This window comes from Primulina eburnea, chromosome 3 (genome assembly GCF_022965805.1).
Source record: "Primulina eburnea isolate SZY01 chromosome 3, ASM2296580v1, whole genome shotgun sequence".
In the NCBI taxonomy this organism is placed as follows: Eukaryota; Viridiplantae; Streptophyta; class Magnoliopsida; order Lamiales; family Gesneriaceae; genus Primulina; species Primulina eburnea.
The window spans coordinates 37,116,555-37,141,908 of NC_133103.1; the positions used below are offsets into that span (position 1 = coordinate 37,116,555).

The 25,354-nt window shown below is 35.1% G+C and overlaps 1 protein-coding gene and 1 long non-coding RNA gene across 2 annotated transcripts; both read left to right on the top strand.

Annotated features, from left to right (window-relative positions):
* Window positions 1–2,534: 2,534 nt before the first annotated feature.
* Window positions 2,535–22,555, top strand: LOC140827561 (protein GIGANTEA-like). The gene is made up of 15 exons (XM_073190258.1): window positions 2,535–2,710; window positions 3,236–3,514; window positions 5,167–5,238; window positions 5,414–5,468; window positions 5,577–5,719; window positions 5,988–6,250; window positions 8,771–8,826; window positions 15,480–15,717; window positions 15,791–15,941; window positions 18,000–18,206; window positions 18,288–19,817; window positions 20,883–20,951; window positions 21,135–21,353; window positions 21,476–21,568; window positions 21,901–22,555. Exons 2-15 carry the CDS (start codon window positions 3,428–3,430, stop codon window positions 22,192–22,194), a joined length of 3,477 nt encoding a protein of 1,158 aa, XP_073046359.1. The 5' UTR covers window positions 2,535–2,710; window positions 3,236–3,427; the 3' UTR covers window positions 22,195–22,555.
* On the top strand, window positions 15,957–17,634 carry LOC140827562 (uncharacterized). Its single transcript, XR_012116989.1, has 2 exons — window positions 15,957–16,492; window positions 16,550–17,634. It is a non-coding gene; the product is annotated as an uncharacterized lncRNA (long non-coding RNA).
* Window positions 22,556–25,354: the final 2,799 nt, after the last annotated feature.

Genomic DNA, 25,354 nt, shown 5'->3' on the forward strand with positions numbered 1-25,354 from the left:
AACTCAAATATTTTAAATCACACAGCAGCTCAAGCACTACGGTTCGATCGGTCTACCAAGCATAGACAAATTATTGCACCCAACAATATCCCTTTCAATAATTGCACTCTTTGCAATCAATGGGAATCGAACCCGTGACCTTGGCTTTGATACCAATTATAGGATCGATCGTTTGATGCTTTATTAAAAACTATAGTTAGTGGTATGATGCAACTCAAATATTTTAAATTGCACATCAGCTCAAGCACAACGATTCGATCGCTCTACCAAGCAGAGACAATTATTGTACCCAACAAATTTCTAAACTATTGAGAAATATTTTGGAACAACTAGTTATGAATTACAAAATACAATCAATAGTTAACAAGAAACAACTTGAACATAATATACAAAAATGTAAAATGCGTAATGAAATGAGAGATATTTTTATAGATGTTCAGATATAACATTTCTACGTCACCCCTTCTTCTACTTAGGAAGGTTCACTAAAAGACTTTAGTTTTACAACGTTTTGTAACAACTCATTTCAGTTAGTACTTATCACTGTCTAAGTTAGAAATCTTAGTGATCACTTTACAAGGTCTGAATATTTAAGAATCCTCGATTAACCAGAAAACAATGCAAAAATAACACAACAATCAGCTTAAAAACTTGAATTGGTAATATAACACATAATGATCCTCAGAGATATGATATTTTCTAATAGTTATGTGATTTGAACAACTTGAAATTATATTTGCTTGAGTGTGCTCATAAATCTTTCGAGAAAACAGATAGGCAGATACGCGATAGTTCAAGAGAGTTGTTTGAAATTCTCGAGTCTTCATATTTATAGTTGAAGAGCTCCAACGTTCGAATTTTTTTCAAATATCATATGTACTATTACCAACAGAATTGACATGTTTCTTTCAATCTCTGTATTTTATCATTAAATGTTAATATTTTAGTGGTTCTTATGCTTTTGCTACTTTAGACTATTTGCTTTTCAAAAAACAACAAACCATGAACAAAAATAAACAGTTTTATGTCATTCGGTAATAAGTGTGATACTATATAATTCATTCTAAATAAATCAGTTGTCGTGCGGTTTGTCTTGAAATATCCTTGGAGTTTCAACAATTTGAGCACGTGTACTGCAAATATGACTTTGATCCGGTCAATTTGACAGATGATATTTTATAGCTAGAGTTCAAATAATCTGCGGCTTGACTTTCTTGTGTAAACGACTTGAATTTCTGATGTTTTGTTTGAATGACTTGAAATGATTCAACGATCCTAAAACTTGAGATTACAACTAAAGAGCAGTTGGATCTCAAAAACAGCTCGATACTGTTATTTGTCGAACACCAAAATTAGAGTAACATAAATATTATAACATATATGGACGTGAACATCAATAATAATAGAGTAGGTCTCGTGAGACCGTCTCACGGATCTCAATCTGTGAGACGGGTCAACCATACTCATATTCACAATAAAAAGTAATACTCTTAGCATAAAAAGTAATACTTTTTAATGGATTATCCAAATAAAGATCCGTCTCACAAGATACGATCCGTGAGACCATCTCACACAAGTTTTTGCCATAATAATATTAATAATCTATTAATTTTCGTTAAAAATCTCGACGATAAATATAAAATGGTATCATTATCTGTTATTTTTTTTAAATTCATGTTTTCATATCGAAATTTATCCATTGGTCTTTTTTTGTTCTGATATTATTACTTCAATCTGAATATAAATCAAATTAGTTATAAAAAAACTGTGCAAATACATAACATATATGTTGATACGCTAATTATTAAGAGCAAAGCCCGCAAGAATATCAAGCATACCAAGCAGGGGAGCTTGAACCAAATTTTATCCATATATTTAAATATTTTTAATCTTAATTAATTCAATAACAACTGAACATACACATAATTCATAAAATCAGAATAAAACAAGAGTTCATTCGAGGGTAGAAACCGAAAAGACAAGCAGGTACAACCCGAAAATTGGCAGGTGAAGCAATTGGATAATTAGAACAACAATATGAATATTTTATCATGAACAAAATGGTTAGTTTTATGATAATTTTCTGTTATTAGTCTTTTCTGATGTGATAATGATATGTGTTATGTTATATTAGTATTCACGAAGAAAAAAAATTTTAATTTGTCAAAAATCAAAAGATACATCACTAAAACTGAAATTTGATATTATAAATGTTCAATTTCACAAAAAAACAAACATATCAGAGAAAATTATAAGTTTTCCAAAATAAAATAACACGATACTACTTGATGTATAAGCATATACATAAAACAAAATGAGAACAGTGAAAAATAATATTTGTTACACATTAATTTTAAAAAATAAAATTATTAAAAGGAAAATTTGAACTGGATTTCTTATTTGGTAATTTATTAATAGGAAAAAAGAAGGTCATGTGAATGATGGGCATGGTATGATGATGATGATGATGGTGGTGATGATGATGGTGATGGGATGCCACATGGCCTCGTTAGGCAAGAGGAAAATATCATATCCACGTATGCGTTTGAGAGAGTACAGCTAAAGATATCCTTCTCTCCACCCAAATCTATCTATCCTCCCAGAAAAATCTTCATTTTTTCGATTTTAAAAACTTTTTTGTTGTTGTTGCTATTATTCCGATAATTGCTTGATTAACTACAGTTAATCTCTCCGTTGAAGCTGATACAAGGTACGGATTTTTCTTTTTCTTTTTGCGCTGTGCTTTAATTGTTCGCATGTTTAATTATCATCAGTGACTGTTTGGTGAGATTTGACGGATGGAGAAGGGTGCTGGCTGTTTTGAAGTTTATGTATTTGTCGATAATTTGGAAGATTATGGAACTTTTCTATTTCGCTGCCTGAGAAAAGTCCGAGTTTAGTTTTTTTGTAATTTACTTCTTGAGGAATTGATGTAAAGGTTGGTGATATTTCTGGTCTGATTGTTTTTTTTTTAATTTTTTTTAATTTAATCTGGTATATACTGGAAGGAGAGTTGATTTGCTATGTATTTTGTGCCTTTTTTTTTGGTTGGCTGAACATGTTTTTTTTCTTTTTTTTTAACTGTTGAATAGATATATTTTTGAAGTGGTAGATTTAACATCGTGACTTCTTGTCATTTGTGCCTCGTATTAGATGTGTGATACTTGGAGCTATAAAAGTAAGTGTTTTTATTGATTCATGGAATGAAGACTGATATTTTCTGTTATATTTTCAGGGCTGTTGCAATATCTTGGTTGATTTTATCTTGAAGTCTACAGGCGATATATTAGTGTTAGATGTTGTAGCCATTGTATTTGGATATGAGGAAATGCTTAATTATTGTCTTCTAATACTGGATTGGTAGATGTAAATAATGGGGGGTGATGACTTTTCTGAGTGCGTCCATCTTGTTTGCATGTAAAAGCTTATGGCAACTTCAAGTGAGAGGTGGATCGACGGCCTGCAGTTTTCCTCATTGTTCTGGCCTCCACCACAAGACGCAGAACAACGAAAGGTGTGATTTCCCTGTTGATGATATCTTGTGATTGTTGTGTTCAAATACAGGCATTCTTCTCCATAACTTACTGTTGCCTTCAGATAGCAGGTGACATTTATAATTCTACTGGACGTGTGCAACAGAATTGATTTCTTAATTTTCTGTCTGCTATACAGATTTGTGATTTAGGTTATCTACAAATTCCAGAGAATGGTGGGGAGACAGAAAGTTTTGCTTCTATGTCATTTGGGCCTTCTGTGATTTTTTTTCTTAAGTGGACATTTGATTTGGTTGCTTGTGTTGTCTTATGTTGCATTCCTCTAAAAGAACCTTAGTTAATAATTTGAAGAGATTGAGTGAAAAACTTCTGTCACAAGGAAATAGATACAGAAGCTTTTTCAATTTACATACTTCTTCTTTCTGTATCCTGATGGAAATTTGTGTTTCTTCTCCATGGCTCCTCACGGTGCCCCCCATATGTGTTGATGTAAATCTGACAGCATGGTTTAGAATTGAGTGAATAAAACATACACAGACAGTGTTAGACTGGGGGAATGAGGTGTCTACTACATTCTGGGAGGATAAAAGAAAATATTTTGATATAATAAAACAATCATACAGAAACAACCAATCTCTTTAAATTTCTAATCTTCTGTCTCCTTCCGACTTTCAAAATATCTTTTTCCAAGAACTTGGAGACACTGCAGGAAGCACAATGATGTAGCCAGGACTGCATCTCTATGATTGTGTGTTCAACCTATTTCCTTTCTGAGTTTTGGCCAGGGTTTTTGTCACCAGGATGTTCATGTTTTTAGATTTTATCTGTGTATAGGGCAGCCAACTGCCATGGTGTGGAGAAAGATTGACCAGTTACCTCTTAGGCAAGTGGTGACTGAGATGTGAGTTGAAAACTTTTTGAGGTCATGTGGACAAAGTGCCTTTTCGCTACCGTCGACTAGAAAGTTTAGGCTTCCTATTGCCCTGTCTCGGTGCAAATTTATTTTAGATTCTAGAGTAATGTGATGCTCATTTAGTTAGTCTTGAAGTAAATTAATAAATATGGTTGGATTCTAGATTATTATTTTCTTATAATTTTAAGCATTTCAGTCTATAAAGGGTTGCATCTTTATAAGTGATTAAGCTTTGCATCGCCGCGGCTCTACCAAACCTGAGTGGCTGCGGAATTAGCTAAGGAGAGTCAGCAAAAGAATTAAAAAATTGTCAGCTTCATTTTTTTGAACAATAGTTATCTCCTGCAAAAATATTTAAGAGAGTCAAGTATGGAAAAACTTTGCTGTCAGTTATTTCTGTCAGGAATGTGTTTTATCCTTCCATCTCATGTGTGCCTTTTAATGATTAAGAAGTGATACTCGATGGAATGATAAAAAATTAGAGGAGTTTTAAAGATACAGAGAAGTTCATGGAGAAGAATTTTGTTAGGCTAAAGAATGGGGATTGATAGAAATACTCAAATGGTTTGAGTGAGATTGCATCGTGAACACCTATTACTGTCAGTGGAAATGTGGAATAGTGTGCTGTTTTCGTGATCAAGCAGTTCATAGTACATTCAGTTATTCTCACTTCTCTTTTCTATGTTCTTGGCTTTAAATAATGCATGCTAGCCTATTGCAAATCTCGTTATCACTGAACACCATATGTACTTATTGCAGGCTCAAACTACTGCATATGTTGAGTATTTTGGCCAGTTCGCATCAGAACAATTTCCTGATGATATAGAAGAGGTACTATTTTCTTTCCCCTATGACTACGAGTACGATTTTGTTTCCAATGGATCAATTGTGCAAGGAAAGTTGTTTCTCCGGCACTTAGAACCTTTGCCTTGGTGTTTAGTGAACTGTCAAAAATGCATATATTGATACACATATTTCTAACATGTAACATATGTTGGTTTTGCAGCTTATCCGTAGTCATTATCCATCCAAGGAGAATAGACTCTTTGACGATGTTTTGGGTACATTTTATTTCTACTAGTACAATTAATTGTGGCTGTGATTGTCTCGATGTATACTTCTTCCAGGCTAGATTGTGTTGCATGATAACTTCTGTGTTTGTTTTCCAGCCACATTCGTTCTTCATCATCCAGAGCATGGTCATACTGTTATTCTTCCCATTATTTCATGTGTTCTTGATAGTGCTCTGGAATATGATCGAACCGGTCCCCCGTTTGCCTCCTTCATTTCCCTATTTTATCCCAACAGTGAGGTATTCTGACTCTTATCTCTATCTAAAGCTTGTTTTGACTTTGCTCATGTATATTGTACTTGGGGCTAGTGCTTTTGGGGCATGCTTCACCTCTTTTATGTTGTCAGTTCGACACTTGTTTTTGTTCCCAAAAAAAAAAAAGTTTGACACTTGTTTTGTCAACAAAAGCATTTGATTTGTTTGTTTCCTATTCCAAAAAAGAAAAAAACAAGAGCATTTGATTTGTCAAAAAGACACTTGACTGAATTGATCAAATCTTTAATTACAGAATGATTATTCCGAGCAGTGGGCTCTTGCATGTGGGGAGATATTAAGAATTTTGACTCACTACAACAGACCCATTTTCAAGCTTGAACGTCAGGAAAATGAAGCAGATAGAAGTAGCGGTGGGAACGATGCTTCAGCTAGTAAAACAGAACATTCTCTGCCTCCCATACATCCGGAGAGAAAACCACTGAGACCATTATCTCCCTGGATAACAGATATATTGCTTGCAGCCCCCCTTGGCATTAGAAGTGATTATTTTCGCTGGTAAGTGGGTGAACTCTATACTATCATGATTTGACATTAGATTATAGCATCTGGGATCAATGTACACAAAAAGTTGCTAACATATATTCATTTTTATATATTAGGGTGTTAATTTCCATTTTATGTTTTGAACCACAAGGTTTATGGATTTTAAATTTATTAACTGTGGACCTACGTGACTAGTCTTTGCAGCCAATAGCATAATTTTTAAGTCCATGCAATCACCAACACTTCACAATAAAGAAGCATACCACTTGCATCTTCCGATCTCTGCTGCAGAGTTCTTGTCTGACCAAAATGCAATGCATCCAGTGACATTGGAATTATTGGTCAGTATCTAAGATTAGGTCAGCCGTTTATGTTTGAAAGAATGGCTCTGCTAACAGGCTAGGAAATGTTCTAATAGGCTAGGAAATGTTTTTAGGTGCATTGATACAATTTTGAGATGTATCTCGTTGGTTATTAGTATCATGTTCCAAAGACATAGATCACATGGAATGAAAGAAGATCCAAGACTGCAAAATGACACACATACCTACCATCAGAGGTTCCTCCCCCTATGTGCAGGATCCTCGACTCACCTGCTCTAATCCACACACAAAGTAAGTAACAATTACTCTGAAGGGTGAGCACACAGATAGTATGAAACAATTACTCCTTGATCCAAAAGAATACATATAAGGTTAAATAAGGATTAAAGCAAGTGTAAAATGCTATTGTGTAATGATATAAAAAAGGTGTGTCTTAACAAAACATATTTTGATTTTATGCAACGATTAATGCCATCAAGTGCAACCGATGAGTTCACATAAGAACATAATGTCGTGAGTTCCCTCCCTTTTTTTGCATAGGTCACAGCTTTGTTTTACACGGTTTCCATTGCCCTCGGCCTACCTGCTTTCCTCACATAAGCATGTAATTTTATGTAGGTGTATAATATCCAATACAAGTTTTGTATGTTACGCTATTGTAACATACGTTGTATCAAATGAACTTCTAGAATGATTGGTATGTTGCAAGGGATCACAGCTCACTCTAAACAACCAACACCAACCAACTACCAACAACATTCACAAGCTCAAGCTTCAGTAGAGGTCATTTTTCAAAGGACGGCAAGATTTGTTCTCTTTTAAGAACTTGAGAAGTGATGTCAACCTAACTATTTATCTTATCTAGTCATACTGCAGAAAACATACTTAAGTTGTGCTTTAAAGTCTCACGGAAACTCAAGAAACAACTAAAATGGTAAATAACGAAACCATAACTCGACAATAAAACACTTGTTTCTTCTGTAAATCTTGTGTAAAATGGTTTTTAGGAAGTTGCACAGCTATAACCAAGGGCTTATGATGAAGCCATAAATAAGTTAGCTTCCATATGGAAGTCAAGGAATTAAGGAAAACTCATGTCACTATGAAGCTTTTGCATAGAGGAGCCCAAATTTGTATTTGGATCGGTGGTGTGAGAAGTTTCGAAGCTTATATCTTATAGACAAAATGTCAGAGGTTGTCTTTTGAATTTTTGTTACTTTTTTCTTGTGATTGTATGATGAAAAGTGTTGAATTATGGCTGACATAGACTGGTCTATATAACGCATCTATCGACATGTAGCTTTTTAAAAAGTTTTTGAAAAACGTCTATAGACACTTCCACAGACCCGTTGCTGGTCTGTGGTTAGGTCCGTGCTTGACGCTCCAACTCTCAAATGCTACCTCAGATCCATAGCAACTTTTGGTTATAGTCTGTGCGACTCCCTAGGTTCACTGCCTAGCGCGCGAACATGCACATGTACTACGTAGGTCCATGTGTACTCCAACCATGTGACATGCTAACAGAACTGGTCTGTGGGCAGGTCTGAGCCCCAATCCATGACCAAAACAAAGGTATACTAGATACCAGAATTTCGGGTCAGACTGACGTCAATGCTTGGGTTTGTGGCACTCCATAAGTTAATTTTAAAATTCTGATATAAGTTTTTAAATTAAGAGTTTGAAGCATGATTTCAAATAGGACATTTTGGGATAATGCAAGAAATTATACGTATCTAACAAAGTCTGTCTGCTGCATGAGGATTTGTAGAAACTGCAAAAAAATACAAACATTATTAATATTTATAACTTGTGTTGTAAATCATACGAGAAAAAAGAGATTAATAAAAAAATTCATGAAGTCAATACTCAAGTGCAATTTTTATTGAATTCAATCACCTTTTTATAGGGGAAGAATTTACAACACACAAATATTTACTGACTCTCAAGTGTAAGCAAATAGAATAATCATCTACAACAAGAATATATTTATAACATTAAGGTCATTTGTGTTGTCAATAATTTGTTCAGTCCCAGCTTACCGAAGTTTTTGGTTTCAACACTGACGAGGTTTCTCGACTTTCCTCTCAACATTTGCAGTGTTTTGGTTCAGTAATAGATATATAGCATTTGCCGGCCAGTTCTTGTATAGTATACAAATTCAGAGTTAAACGGTTGGCATCTAAACCTCCTCTTCTTGGCATGTGTGCAGGTGTGGAGGAGTCATGGGAAAATATGCAGCTGGAGAACTGAAACCGCCTTCTACAGGTCAGTTAACTTATCTGTTCAGCATTATACATATTACTTATGTGGCACAGATGTGTTGAGCTCCAGAAAACATACATGATAAATTGATCCCATGTTCCCATTGTTCTAAAATTCGGCCTAGGCGGCAAGGCGCCCGAGAAATCACCCTTTTTTGGGCTTTTTTAAAACGTTTTTTGGCCTTTTAATTTAAATTAAAAGCCCCAAAAAATGAGAAATAATTTTTTATAGGTCCTAAACCAAAGTCCATCAAGAAATGTGATTTGTTGGCTTGTCCTAATACACCAAACTTCATCTTATTATGTTAATATCATGGAATCCACCTAGCGGCTTCCTAAGCGCAAGGGGTTTGGAGTCGAGCGCCAGCGAATTTTAGAACCTTGCATATTCTTGGCATCAAGATTATTCTGTGCACCCATGAGCTTAATGTGCAGATGATTTAGTGCCATTGGCATTTAAATATAATTTTATTGGTAGTTTTGTTTATCTTCCAAAATTAGAGTATTCTGTTCCCATGTCTTGATAATTTAACTCCCTTGAATATTGGCTGTGATATCCATAAATATTCAATGTTTATTATTATCTTCATTAAGCTTATCTAAATTACATCTCAAATTGAAGAGATTTATTTTCTTACAGTAGTTAAATGCAGCCGCATAATGCCTCTAGAATAAATTAGGATCTGATGTCTAAAATGCTTTGAGCACATTCAACATCCATCGTTGGAGGCATCCTGAGAATGTGGGGAGTGACGTAGAATGCAGACTTAAAGAAAAGGATAGGGGGACCAAAACAAATTGTTGGTATGAAATTGGGAAGAATGATTAAAGTTATTTGAGAATTAAATTTTATCATTCCACAAACTGTAATGTAGAAGAAATCCGAATAGACTACTTTTGAACTAATACTTGATTGATGAGATGGGACTATGGGCAAAAATAGGTGGAAAATGGTAAATTTTGGGTGAGTGTAACTTTTTCATGTATGGATGTAAAAAATACAGATTTTTTTGATTTGGTTAAAATACCTATTCTTATAATGAAATAAGAAATATATATTTTCCGAGTTCTCCCCTTAAATTGAAGTAAATAATGTTGTGTTTGAAATTTGGACAAATACTATTGTTGCATATTTTCTGCTCGATAACACATGGTTGTCAAGTTTTAATATAAGAGAGTAAAGTATCGTTCCCATGAGGAGTGTATATATAAAAGTATATCAGTGTTTGTAATTAAAATAGTCACGACATTATTTAGAAGAATCAATAAGAGGTTTAATTTACTGAAAACAAATTAATTGAAAATAAATATTAATCGAATCACCTAATGGAGCAAATATCAATGAGAGAAAATATTTAGATGAATGATTTCACTTAATTTCCACGATAACTGTTACCGATTGAATTTATATTCATGAATTCCATTCATTTAATAGTTAAGAACACTTAATTGTTTTATTCCCTCTTTCCGGTGACGAATAAAGTGTATCATTCAAATTTCGATTCAAACATTCTTAATAAAAATTATAAGTTCAAACGATGATCTTGTCTAAGCTCCGCTAAAATTATACGTCTTCTGAACAGTATAAATATTTAACGATGTGTCTCCAATGATCTGTAATTCTAGTCTCTCTCTCGAGTTGTAGAATTAATAAGATAACAATCAATTTATGGTCAGTAAATTGAAATCGATAATGAACTAGAAAACGCAGTTAAACTAACAGGTATTCAATCATATGATCACAAGAGTCAAAATCATCGTGTCAACGAAGCTACGTCATCCTCTATGAAACAATACAAACTTTTTCTTCTTTTGCGCATAACAATATGCAGTCCAAATATGTAGTTGATGTGATCCCATCAACTAAGGAAACAAATTAGCACAAAATAAGGAAACAGAATAACCAAATTCAAATATAAATCAATCTAAATCTAATCTAATCAAATCAATCTAAATCCTTGGCATTAGGAATTTGTGAAGGAATGTGGCTTCAAAGGCTGTTAAAAGAGCTCAAAGTCCAGACACAAGACAAAGTAAAGATGTTTAGTGACAATCAAGCTGCAATCAACATAGCCAAGAATCCCGTTCATCATGACAGAACTAAACATATTGAGATCGATAGACATTTCATATCAGAGAAGGTGACAAAGGAATTGTTCAACTTAGTTATGTTCCAACACGACAGCAGATTGCTGATGTTCTCACCAAAGCACTTCCAAGAGTTACTTTCGATGTATTAAACTCCAAGCTTGGTTTGCATAATATATACAACCCAGCTTGAAGGGGAGTGTAGAAGAATATTCTATTTAAGATTTAGATTTGATTTGATTTGATTAGATTTAGATTGATTTGATTTGATTTGATTAGATTTAGATTGATTTAGATTTGATTTTGGTTATTCTGTTTTTGATTTTTCCTTCGTGAGAAAGGTCCAAGTAATTCTTGTGTGATCATCAATGAATGTAACAAACCACCTAGCCCCATTAATAATCTTGATGTGTGCGAGTCCCCAGATATCACTATGAACTATAGAGAATGGAGATGAAGGTTTGTATTGTAAGCTCGGATATATACTTCTTTTATGTTCGGCAAGTTGACAAATTTCACATTGGTAAGCGCTTGAACTTTTATTAATGAATAGATGGGGAAACAACTTTCCTTTATAATCAAAGTTAGGATGACCAAGGCGAAGATGTCATAACATAACTTGGCTTTCAACAGACGCTAAATTAGAAAAAGACATAGAATTTGGGAAACACTTGACTGAATTAGATGTAGGACCAAGGTCTGGTAAGTGAACTTGTCTACTGAAGAGATTATTTCCTTTGAGTAAATACATGCCATCATGCATCTCAGCATTGTCAATCACCTTCCCCGAATCCACTGCCTGAAAATCACGAAGATTGGAATAAAACTTAGTCACACAGTTAAGATCCCGCATAAGTCGACTGATAGAAATCAAATTACAATTCAATTTTGGAACACAGTTAAGATCCTGCATAAGTCGACTGATAGAAATGAAATTACAATTCAATTTTGGAACATAAAGAACAGAAGAAAGTTGAAGGTCCGTTGTCAATTGAATTGATCCTATTCCTGCCACAGGTGATAAAGAGCCATCAGCTATTCGTACTCCAGAATTATTCGTGAACGGATGATAGTTTTTTAGGAGGCTGGAGTCTCTAGTCATGTGATCTGAGGCCCCTGAGTCGATTATCCATGGCTGTAATGATTTGTTTTTAACAATATGAGCATAGGACATGTTACCTTGGTGTGCAAGAAGCACTGTGTGCGACTCGGCAGATGCGTGAGATGATTGTCCGGGGATCTATGTTTGATTTAGCATTTTCTGCAACGCCTCTATTTTGCTCTCTAGTGAAGGACTACCCGAGTATTGGATGGCTTCCAATCTACAGGTTTTCCGTGTAATTTCCAGCAAGTAGTCTTGACATGACCCAATTTCTTGTAGTGGTCACACCAGGGCCGTCCTTTGCCAGACCTATTGGTGTGAAAGGAGTTGTGGGTGAATAAAGCCGAGCCTTCCACTCCCGGTTTACTTTCTGTAAACATCAACCTTTTCCTACTTTCCTCTCTCCTAACTTCTGCAAATGCCTCTCTAAGGTTAGGAAGGGCTTGATTCCCATGACTCTCCCTCTGACTTCATCTAGGTCCCTATTTAGGCCAAGGAGAAATCGAACTGTCCTTTTCTGCTTAACTATCTGCTTATACAATGCAGAATCATCAACACACTTCCAAGAATATACTTCATATAGGTCTAGTTGCAACCAGAAGCGTGTGAGAGTGTTAAAGTACTGAGTAACGCTCATATCACCTTGTTTAAGATTATACAGTCTCGTCTCAACCTCAAGTAGTTCAGAGGTATTTTCTGTGTTTGAGTATGTTTCAAGTGCCGCTTCCCATATGTCTTTGGCTGTTTTGTGAAGTAGGAAATTTTCTCCGACTTCAGTAGTCATGGAATTTATCAGCCAAGAGATAACAAGGTGATCATCAATCTTCCAGGATCGGTGTTTGGGATCCGTAGACTGCGGAGCGGCGGTTTCACCCGTGAGACGTCCATCCTTCCCTCTACTGCAAATATACATGAACACAGATTGTGACAATTGAAGATAATTCTGGCCATGGAGTTTGTGGTTTGTAACAATATTAGAGGAGAAGTCAGGGATGGAGGAGATTGGGGAATTGACTTCGGATTGGTGCTGTATTTAGTTATGAGTATGGCCGGACGTATGAGGAATGAGGACTGTCGGACGAATGAGAGTGAAAGAGGCGGCTATGGATGGCTAGGGTACTAAGATCGGCTCTGATACCATGAAGAAATACAAGCTTTTTCTTCTTTTTCCCATAACAATATGCAGTCCAAATATATAGTTGATGTGATCCCATCAACTAAGGAAACAAAATAGCACAAAATAAGGAAACAAAATAACCAAAATCAAATCAAATCAATCTAAATCTAATCTATCAAATCTAAATCTTAATCAAATCTAAATCTTAAATAAAATATTCTTCTACACTCTAGAATTGAAAAGTTAGTTCATAACGAAATCTAAACTAAAACATAGCATGTTTGAAGATTTAGACATCTCAATACAAGAATTTAAAAGGCGGAAGACTAGATAACAAATCCGAAGTGGCGTCTCTGTCCTCAGAATCGTCGTTCTTCGTCATGGAGATTAATCCTTGCATTCCAAATCCTTATCCAACGTGTGCTCCTTGTCTCTCACACGTCTTTTTCTCTCCACAAACGGCTACCTCCTTCTCTGAAACCCTATTCTTCCTTTTATCCTTCTCCCGAGCCCGTAAAATAAAGCCCAATTATCTTTTCTCACACGTGTTAGCGTCGTGGCGCTTTTCAAGCAGCGCCTAAGTGCCCGTAAAGTCCAGATGCAGCGCTGCAGCGCTGGTTGTGTAGCGCTGCGGCGCTGAGTGTAGTGCTGCAACTCTTCGTTCCCTCATGTCAAGCCTTAGCGCTGCTTGCTTGGCGCTGCGGCACTAGTCCTTCAACGGTTCAGCATCAAATGCGGCGCTAGTTGTGTAGCGCCTAGGCGCTAAAGCTTTGGCAACTCTGGCGCTGCGGCGCTGAGTTGTAGCACTGCAGCTCTTCTTTCCCTCCTGTCAAGCCTTAGCGCTGCGGTGCTGCTTGTTGGCGCTACGTTGCTAGCCCTTCAACAGTTAAGCATCAAAAGCACCTCTATTCGCTATCAATCATCCAATAGTTGTTTATCTCCTGCAAAACAAATACCACGTATAATTCTGTCCGAAACTAACATAATTCAAATGTATTCTCATATAAATTAAGTGTAATTTTTACACTTATCAACTATGAATACAGTCTCAACTTATGATAATTTTTCAAAACATGTGCCTTAGCAAAGGTGCTAACATCTAACAAACTCACATGGTTATTCAACAAATTTTTCACCATTGATTATACATTTGCAGACTAAATAGGTTCAAAAACTACTTAGTCATACTTCTTTCCGCTTGATCGCGATTCGTGATAGTTGCAGACTAATATGTTTAAAATTGCTTAGACACACTACTTTCCACTTGATTTCCAAAAAAATCCTCTTTCACAATGATTTGGTGCTTCATGTTGTTTGTTTTTGTTTGCTTCCCATGGTTAGACGCATTAGATTGCATAAAAATGAGTGATGAAAGGGGCACCATAGTAATACAAAATGAAATATAAATTGTCAATGTATTAGAGGTTCAATTGTTCTTGATCTAATTGAGCATCCTGAGTTTGTTGTTTCAAGACATTCTTATTCATGCTTCTTGTTCATGTTGGAACTTCTCCATCTGTTTTTTGAGATTGATTAGGCCTTTTGTGGTTAGTCCTCGGCTGGAAGGTTGAAGCATGTACCTAATATATGTGGCCTTCCAGCACGTGCCTTCTTTATTTTTAAAAGGAAACAAACTTTTGGAAGAAAGATTAAACTAATTGTAATTTTTGCAACACTGATTTTTTTGTTTCAAAATGGTTTCATATTTTATGCATGTGGATATATGACATGCCCTTATAATAATTCTAAAATTAATTTAAAAATTTCCATCTCCTTTCATAAAATAAGAAGTGAAATATTTTTCTGAATACTGCCGCATCAGGCCCACTGTTTGAGCGGAATAGTGGAGACATTGCAATCAGTATAATCCAACTAAATAGAACCAAACTGTTACGAAATTTTTCTTTTCCATCAAAATATAATTAATCTAGTCGAAGTACGAGATCATAAGTGAGAGTTATGGATAAAGCTTGTTGATGTGAATTGTATAAATATTAATTAAAAACTCCAATGAAGATTGGAGTTTTGAGGATAGGTTTATCCTCGTAACTAGTCTTTTTTTGTTGATTAAAAGGCAGTTTTCATTTCAGCAGGTCCTAATTTTATGAAAATCTTCTGATTTCAACACTGATTAAAATTGTTAATGATGGGACGTTGCCACCAAATCTTAAAACTTTTCCCTTAATCTGGAATCTTATACTCACTGCTAGAGTTTTCAAGAAACAAAGATACGTGATGTTAATTTTTTCGGTGAGCTTTATTTCCTCTAATATGTGTGAGTTTCTATCACAACTTAGAATAATTTTTAGCTTTGCAAGGAGGATTCTATTATTTAATTATCATATCTCAGCTTCTCGTGGATCTGGAAAGCATCCTCAGCTTATGCCATCAACTCCAAGATGGGCTGTTGCTAATGGTGCTGGAGTTATACTTAGTGTATGTGACGAGGAAGTAGCTCGTTACGAGACTGCTACCCTGACAGCAGCAGCTGTTCCTGCACTCTTACTTCCTCCTCCAACAACACCTATGGACGAGCATCTAGTGGCTGGTCTACCAGCTCTTGAGCCCTATGCACGCCTATTTCATCGGTAGATTTTTGACATGGTTTTTCCTAAGCTATAAATTTTCCATCATTTTGTTGATTTTTTTCATCTGTCTTAGATATTATGCAATCGCTACTCCAAGTGCCACACAGAGGCTGCTTCTTGGTCTGCTTGAAGCTCCGCCATCCTGGGCTCCAGATGCGCTTGATGCTGCTGTGCAATTAGTGGAGCTTCTTCGTGCAGCGGAAGATTATGCCTCAGGCATGAGGGTAAGCTATATTCACATGCAAATGATGAAATATATTATGGTAAAAGAAACAAAATAAACTCTTAGGACAGAAACGAAATCAACACCGTTTAAGTTACTGATCTCCACAGAGCTTGATGTCCTCGTGCATATCATAATACTCTGAATGTTTCTTATGTTTTCCCATTTTGCTGCTGCTACTTCTCTCAGTTTCAGTACAACTCTTTGTGGAAATTTCTTGTTTTCGGCCTCTGACTTTTTTAAAAAATGGACCTGTCCGAAATGATGAAATCTCCTCGTATATTTGGTATATGCAGTTATCTATTTTTAGTGTCAATGCATCAATTATACTGCCTTACCTTTAGCTGGTAATACATGTCTAGCACTGATATAGGTATCACAAATGCCTTATTATTTAGTAATAGTTTCGTCATATTTAGATTGAAATCAAATGTTATAACATGTGATCAAGTTTCATTTAGCTTCAGCTGCTGCATTGTTTTACCTAGAGATGCTTCCAAAACATGGCACGTGTCTCATGGAAGATATTTTTTATAATGTGTATAATCAATTGTACACTTTTGATTTTAATTATCAAGTCATGACGTCAGCGCCCTTGTTTCCATGTAGTGGCAAATTTTTCATTGAGTGCACTTTTTCAATATGTAGAGTCATTTAATACATCTATTTTTTAAGGTGTAAGGTCAATTAATTCATCTATTTTGCCACATTATCTCAACATCAATCGTGTATAACAGTAAGTTTCAACTGTTCATTATATAGTTGTAATAGAGTCTACACTGTCCTTGGATTCATTTGGTAAAATTTGAATTAAATTTACCCGTCTCTTATGTGGATGCCTATCTTCAAGAACAAGGAAAGAAACATATCAGCTCTCTTTCTTGTAATTTATATTTCTTGGTAATTGATTTGTGAGGTTGCCGAGGGCTTCTTTCATGGGTGTTTTGATCTTGCCTGTTTGGGATGTGGTGAAAAATGTGAAATGTGAGTTAATAAAGGGTATAACAGAAAGGCATTCAGGCTAGCAGGTGCAATAGACTTCCATCTCTTACATCCTTTCTTGAAACTATCCCATGCATCCTCACGCAACATTCGAGGACTGGATGGAATTTCATTTTTCAGGGTGATATATTTAGTGGACCTTTACATGTTTGTTATTGTAAAGCAAAGGAGTCAAATAGGGCATTTTCACTCTATTTGACCTCTGCTGAAGTGTGCTCCATTTTGATTAATGCTATTAGAAACAATTTTCGGGATCGAGGGAGGAGGGGTCAAATTTTTGGGGTTGTGGTGGTTCATTGTTTATATCGATTTGTTTGGTTGGAGTGGAAAAGGAAGAGTTTTGATGACTTAGAAGACTCGCTTGAAGATTGCTGGGATGAGATTAAGTTTAGGGTTTGAAGTTGGAGTTCGAAGAGTGTGAATTATAAATCATTGGTCTCAGATTTGTATAGGATTTGGAGTATATTTGACTTAGGGTTTGACTTCATTAAGTGTGGACTTCTGGTCCATTTTTTGTAAGTATATCTTTTGATTAATATAATTTTGTTTCCTATAAAAAAAATTCTATTAGAAACAATTTAGAGCATTGAAAGTCGTGATATGATTGAAAGCATGTGAGTTTTCCATTTTCCCTTGCAGTAAAATGATTACCCCTTAATTCCTTTCCCTCTTATTTTTAACCATATTTCATGGTTACTGTTGTTCACATTGTTATCATTTTAGTTTTAAAATACTTGTAGGTGGATGCATTATGATATATTGTGATAATGTTGGTAACTGCATTGCATTGACCTTCCTTGCTATTATGAATTTATTTGTGTGATCCGTTTTAGTCTTTAGTTGTCTTTGCAGATTTCCTACAGAGACCTATTCTCATGGTTATTGGTCACTTGTATTTTGAATTCCTATGTCAATATCGGAGCATACTGTGCCTCAAATATAGTCAAGGCACAAGGCTAAACAACATTTTTAGTTAATTAGTTATATTTCTATCTTTTACGTGATGCATGCATCAAATTCCCTTTGGAATCCTGATTGTTTGCGTTTATTGATGAAGCTTCCTAGAAACTGGATGCAATTGCATTTCTTGCGTGCAATAGGAATTGCAATGTCTATGAGAGCCGGGATTTCTGCAGATGCTGCGGCTGCTTTGCTTTTTCGTATACTTTCTCAACCAGCTTTACTCTTTCCTCCCTTGAGTCAAGTTGATGGTACAGAAAAACACGAATCTTTAGGTGGTAACATTTCATCGGATCGAAAGCAGGTACGGCATCTGCACCAGTCTCGGAATACTCTTCTTACTATGACTCCTTCCTTTTAACTAGCAACTTCTACTTGTTTTCAGCAAAGGGAAATACCTGCAGCAGAAGCTACCATTGAAGCTACCGCCCAAGGGATTGCATCCATGCTTTGTGCACATGGTCCAGAGGTCGAATGGAGAATATGCACAATATGGGAAGCTGCTTATGGTTTGATTCCTCTGAGTTCCTCTGTGGTTGATCTTCCTGAAATTATTGTTGCGACACCATTGCAGCCCCCTCTATTATCATGGAACCTATACATTCCTCTTCTTAAAGTCCTCGAGTATCTTCCTCGTGGAAGTCCATCTGAAACCTGTCTGATGAAGATATTTGTTGCTACTGTTGAAGCAATTCTTCGGAGGACATTTCCTCCTGAGCACTCTAGAGAACAGATAAGAAAAAATCAACATGTTTTCGGGTCTGCATCCAAAAACCTTGCTGTGGCCGAGCTCCGGACGATGGTCCACTCACTATTCTTAGATTCATATGCATCAGTAGAACTGTCCTCTCGCCTTCTTTTTGTCGTGTTAACAGTCTGCGTCAGTCATGAAGCACAGTCCAATGGTAGCAAGCAGCCTAAAGGTCCGAATTCTTTTCCTGAAAAAGCAAGCGATGAGTTACGAGGAGCCGGTAGAAACCAGAGAGAATTGGGTAGTAAACAGGGTAAGAAACAAGGGCCTGTTGCAGCATTTGATTCTTATGTTATTGCCGCCATTTGTGCGTTATCCTGTGAACTTCAGCTCTTCACCTTCATCTCGAAAGCTGGTAATCACTTGGATTCCCTAAATAATGGTAGAGCACCCAAGCCTGCAAAAGTGAATGACACTTCTAGTGAGTTACGGAGTGGTGCTGACTCAGCAGTTTATCATACTTGCCGATTATTGGCAATCCTAGAGGCACTATTTTCTTTGAAGCCTTCTTCGATTGGAGCATCATGGAGTTACAGTTCATTAGAAATAGTCGCTGCTGCTATGGTCGCAGCACATGTTTCTGATGTGTTCAGACGATCAAAGGCTTGCACGAGAGCTCTTTCCATCTTGATGAGATGCAAGTGGGACAATGAAATTTACACCAGGGCTTCTTCACTTTTCAATCTAATTGATATTCATAGCAAAGCTGTTGCATCCATTATAGATAAAGCAGAGCCATTGGAAGCACCCCTTCTGCATGCGCCATTGTCAAAGGAAATACCTTCATGTTTAACTGGAAATAAATCTAATACATGTGCCCTCTGTTTTCCCTCACAGTCTGGTCATCCATCTACATTGCCTTGTGAAAATTGTTCGAAGACTTCTCTCAATTGTGTGGTAACTGATTCCATTGAGGTGGAAAGGTGTATTATGGGGAAAGGAGTAACAACTTTCCCCATGGATGCTTCAGATTTGGCCAACTTTTTGACAGTGGACAGGCATATAGGATTTAATTGCAACGCAAAAGTTCTTCTTAGGTCTCTCCTCACAGAAAAACAAGAATTATGTTTTTCTGTTGTTTCATTGCTATTGCACAAATTGATTGTATCTCCAGAAACCCAACCAAGTGCTGTAAGCACATCTGCGCAGCAAGGATGGAGACAGGTAATATGATAGATTCATTCTTTCACGTGTCCTAATGATCTTTTATGCTTCGTAGAATGCTAGATGTTAGAATCATGGCCATCATGCATAGGATTTGTTCTATACAGTCAGCGGTCATAAAATGTGGGTGGACATCCAAGAATGAATCTCCCTACAGCCATAATTAAATTGTGAATATTTTACGAAAAAATTGTGAATATTCTGTAGTGTACAAAGGCTTGATCGATTTTGTTGTCCGTACAACAAGTTTTCTTCTAATAATCCAATGTTCAATTTAATGATCAGTGCCAAAACAGATGAGTGTGGACAGAACTCGTTTTGTTAACATCTTTTGGGTTAGATGATTTTCCAATTTCTTACCCAGTGATTAGATACCATCATTTGCATTTTTAAATGTAGGGTGGGTTGAAAAAAGTTTCCAGTGTTACTTTGAAGTTGCTAAAACCCTCCTGCAAAAGGTTTTTGAGCCACAACCCTCCAGTTTTTAAATTTATAACTAAAGCTTTCCTATGAAATGAATGGGCTTCAATCCCCTATTGTTATTAAAATCCTCGCTAAAAATCTGTTAATTGAAAAATTAGCGAGCTAAAACCTTCTGTTTGAATTTGGGTATAGAACTGTCCTGCCAACAAACTTTTTCTGGTACATGTGCTCTTTATGTGCCTGTAGAAATTCTGCCAAAAATTAAGCATTCAATTTAAATTATATATTTTAAATATAATAAAAACAATATATGTTTCGTTCTTCCTCAATTTCAGCAAAATTTCTGTGCGAAAAATTTGGGAACTTGTGTACTATAAGAAAGGAAGATCAGCAAAATCTCTGTGCGAAAAATTTGGGAACTTGTGCACTAAGAAAGGAAGAAAAATCATATTTATTTTAACTTAACATCTTATTTTGTTATCCTCTTAAGATTTAGTAAACATGTGATGTGTGCTCATTTGATTTATATGCATGTGATTTTCTTCATTGTTTTCCTGAAGTTGACAAATTCTTTGGTAACCGCATGCTTTGAAAGGCTCTAATCTTTTAAAGGACTATAATGTTTTCAACAAAATTATGCAGGTCGTTGATGCGCTCTGTAATGTTGTATTAGCATCCCCTGCTAAAGCTACAGCGGCTGTTGTTCTTCAGGTCAATATTCTGTTATTCTTGAATTTTACTTTGAAAATTCTTGTTCCCATTCATGAACTTCTATATTTAGTTGCAAGTTACTTTCTGGTCAAAAACTTCATTAAGCTGTCAGTTATACTTTTGTCCTAAATGTTGTAATTTGGTTGGTGTAATCACTTTTCTGTATGTGTGCTATTTTGTCAGGCGGAGCGAGAATTGAAGCCTTGGATTGCAAAAGATGATGACCTTGGCCAAAAGATGTGGAGAATTAATCAGAGAATTGTAAAAGTGATTGTTGAGCTAATGAGAAACCATGAGGCCCCAGAATCATTGGTAATTCTGGCTAGCGCATCAGACGTCCTTCTTCGTGCGACAGATGGTATGCTTGTCGATGGAGAAGCATGCACATTACCACAGCTGGAGGTAACATCTTCTGATCTTATTTGAATTTTTTTAAAAACAATTGCAGGGTTTTGCTTTTAACGAGTGAATCCTTGTGAGTTTTAACAAGTATTAACTCGCTTGCAACTCAAAATATGTAACAGCTGTTGGAAGTTACAGCCCGAGCAGTTCAACCGGTGCTTGAATGGGGAGAATCAGGATCTTCGGTAGTTGATGGCCTTTTGAACCTGTTGAAGGTATGTAAATTCTCCAACTGAATGTAATTCGCGATAATATTCCATGTAGTTTAAAAAGGATCAGGGTCAATTTTTTTTATAACCTTTTTTTAAAAAAACTAATAACAAGTCCATTGAACAAATCTGATGTCATTTTTTAAAAATCGAAATCTGCCTAGGCGGCTAGGCCCGTTCAGCAATTTCTCCCCTAATTCACGCTCACATGCATACATACATAATAGAAATTGACTCTCACATGTGCTTCTGCTGTTAGTCACTACTCAGAATGCCTTCTTCGCTTGCATCTGATTCTTGAAAATTACATCATATTAAATATCGGCTGTGAAATGCAGTGTCGCCTCCCTGCTACAGTTCGCTGTGTTTCTCATCCTAGTGCTCACGTTCGGGCTCTTAGCACATCAGTTCTTCGTGCTATTCTAAATGCTGGTTCTTGTATTAAACAAGTGGATGTTAATGGCATCCGCAAGGACCATTGTCATCAATACCTAAACATAGGTGACACCGATTGGCTATCTGATATTGAGAAATGTTTGACATGGGAAGCACATAGCCGGATCGCAAGTGGGTTTCCTATTAATTTTGTCGGTGCTGCTGCGAAAGAACTCGGGTTTAATGTCACATTCTGAACTCTCCAAAATTGTGGTGGTTTTTCTGTATACGTCCTGTCCTGTTCTATTCTATTCTATTCTATTATATTCAGCCAGTCAAGATATACAAAAGGCTACAGAATTCGTTTCAAAGATGTAGAGAGGTTCGTAGCATCTCTGGAATCCGAACTCTCCGGTTTGATAACCCTTTGCACCAAAGGATGGATGTAAAAAGTTATTGAACTTTGCTAGTCTTTAATCAACAATAACTCCGCTCCTAATGGATGCTAGTATTCCCTAACAGCACCATGTAATAATTCTAAATGTTAGCATGATTTCGAATTGCTTTTTGTATGGTCCTAGACCACCTGAAACGGAGCAGTGTAAATTTTCATTATTACATTTGCTTATTTATGGCTCTGTTCACAATATGTCTTATAATTATACATGTATTGAAAACATTGTCGTGCAATAACTGTGCGACACTTGCGGAAAATATCTATCAATATCCAAGACCTCTTCTAAGTATAGTTGAAAATATGAATAACACGTTTCTTTATCCAACAAATATACATTGAAAAGCAAGTGCAAATAGGTCCAGCATATACATGAAATGCAAGTCTGTCAACAATAAGTCATATGATTAGTATGTGTTACATACAATAACACGCAATTAGCAATCGTTCTAATAAGGGTAAATATCATCAACATAAGTCACAATCAATTCAATTTTTTCTACGATATTTAGAGAATATCTATAAATAGTGACATACATAATCGTTGAATCACGCAATTATTCATAAAAATACACTATCTCATAAATTGCATAAGAGTTTAGAAATATCTGTTTACTCTCCGATTCGAATCTCAAATTCAATATCAATGGTTAGATGTTAGAATTCGTTCAATGTTTATATTTTCGCATATCGATCTTTACTTGTTATATTTGTGTGTACATCGAATTTAATCCAGTATTATGTTAAATTTTAACAATTAGCATCAGAGCGGTTTTTGCTTGACCTTGATACGATTGAGATTTTTAAATTAGGCAAATTTTTTGGAAAATTATATGGATACAATTTAATTTTGTATCATGAATTTTATACAATTTTCGAAAAAAATTCTCTTAATTTTATGCAATTTCCGAAAATCAAATAAATTGGATTGAAAAGCGTAGCTTTTCTAATTTGTGAAATTAGCTACCGCATTGAATCTCCTGCAAATGGGGTTTTTTTTAAAAATATTACAAATTAATAAAGTCCCGGATTCATATTTATTATTATTTTTTTTAAAAAAAGAAAGTAGGGCACGGTTCTTCTAAAAAAATATATAAGGGAAATCGGCGACGGTTTATTTAAAGCCGTCGCTATTGGCGACTGTTACAAAAAACCGTCGCTTTCTGCGACGTTTGACGCAAAACCCGTCGCTAAATTAAATCCGTGAATTCCTAAGACGTGTCAAGTGTGTTTTCTTTCTCCAAGTAAAAATGCGGGTATTCTTTCCATCATCGTCGAAAATAATTGTTCCTCATATTCATTCTCGCAACTTATTTTTTTCATTCGATTTATATGTGCAAAATCCATCTTTTCTACTTCGATCATATAATAATATTATTTGTTGAATTTATGGTCCATTTCTTTTGAAGAGATTCGAAGAGGTAATGCTTAATTTCGTTGATAATATTATAATTATATATTAAGAAGTAATTTTAATATAAATAGTTTAATTTAATATAAGAATGAGTTAATATTAGTGTACTTAATACTAATGAAATTATAAAGTATTATGTTACGTTTTTAAAATATATTGAGAATAAGTTTTAAAATTTCACGTAATTTTAACCTCCGTAATTTATAATGCAATTAATACTATAGTTATACATATAGTATACATAAAATTTCACGTAAATATAAAATCCGTAATTTATATACATATTCTAATTCCAATAATACAATTAATATTATAATTATTGTAATTATTGTAATTGTTGTAGATACAATATTATATCATGTAAATTAAACATAACTATTGTAATTATTGTAAATATAATATTATATCAAGTAAATATAATTATTGTAATTAAAATAAGTATATTAATTAAATTTTTTAATTATTATAGATATAATATTATATCACGTAAATTAAATATAATTATTGTAGATATAATATTATATCAAACTATTTTTTAACATCGCGATTAATATTAAAAATATAATATTTAACTAAGTTATCTTTAATCATATAATGTTAGTGAACAAAATTATAATTACATTAATATAATATAAATAACACAAACAAAATATTAAAAAATTAATTAAATTATTTTCGAAGACGTAATTATACGGAATTTATAATAATATCAACGGACGATGCTAATATATGAGATAAATGACAAGTATTTTAAAAAAAATTACTTCTTAATATATAATTATAATATTATAAACGAAATTAAACATTACATCTTCGTATCTCTTCAAATGAAATGGACGATAAAATCAACAAATAATATTAATATATGATCGAAGTAGAAAAGATTGATTTTGCACATATAAATCGAATGAAACAAATAATTTGCGATAATGAACATGAGAAACCATTATTTTTGGCGATGAAAAGAATACCCACATTTTTACTTGAAGAAAGAAAGTTTCTCAGAATCCGTGGCAGGAACTCACGGATTTACTTTAGCGACGGTTGTTCTTAAACCGTCGCCAATGGCGACGGTATTTCATAAACAGTCGCCAATAGCGACGGTTTTAGATAAACCGTCGTGGATTTCTCTTATATATTTTTTTAAAAGATCATTGCCCTACTTTCTTTTTTTTAAAAAAATAATAAATATGAATCCTTTACAAATCTCCCCAATTTGCTATATTTTTACAATTACTTTATTAATTTGTAATATTTTTAAAAAAAACCCCTGCAAATGAGGGTATGGGGCCGAAATTCCACGTCACTGTTGACCAGAAAATGAAGTCGACACGCTTTATTGGAGATTTCCGGTCACAATACATCGATTTATGACCATTGAAGAGGCGGTGAATGAGGGGAATGGTCGCTCAAGTGAGACCGAGATATTGGAGGTGACAATGGACCATCAGATGACGTATACTAGCCGGAGTTTCACGAAATCATGCAGCCTGCACGAATTTACAAAAAAAATCGCTATCTCCGGCCGATTCACGGCGGCGAAGGTGCG

Bases quoted from the DNA above. Each gene is read 5' to 3' on its own strand.
- LOC140827561 (XM_073190258.1), top strand. From the start codon at position 3,428: ATGGCAACTTCAAGTGAGAGGTGGATCGACGGCCTGCAGTTTTCCTCA. The intron at 15,942-17,999 runs GTAAGCTATATT...TTATTGATGAAG, and splicing joins ATTATGCCTCAGGCATGAGG to CTTCCTAGAAACTGGATGCA. The intron at 21,569-21,900 runs GTATGTAAATTC...TGTGAAATGCAG, and splicing joins GCCTTTTGAACCTGTTGAAG to TGTCGCCTCCCTGCTACAGT.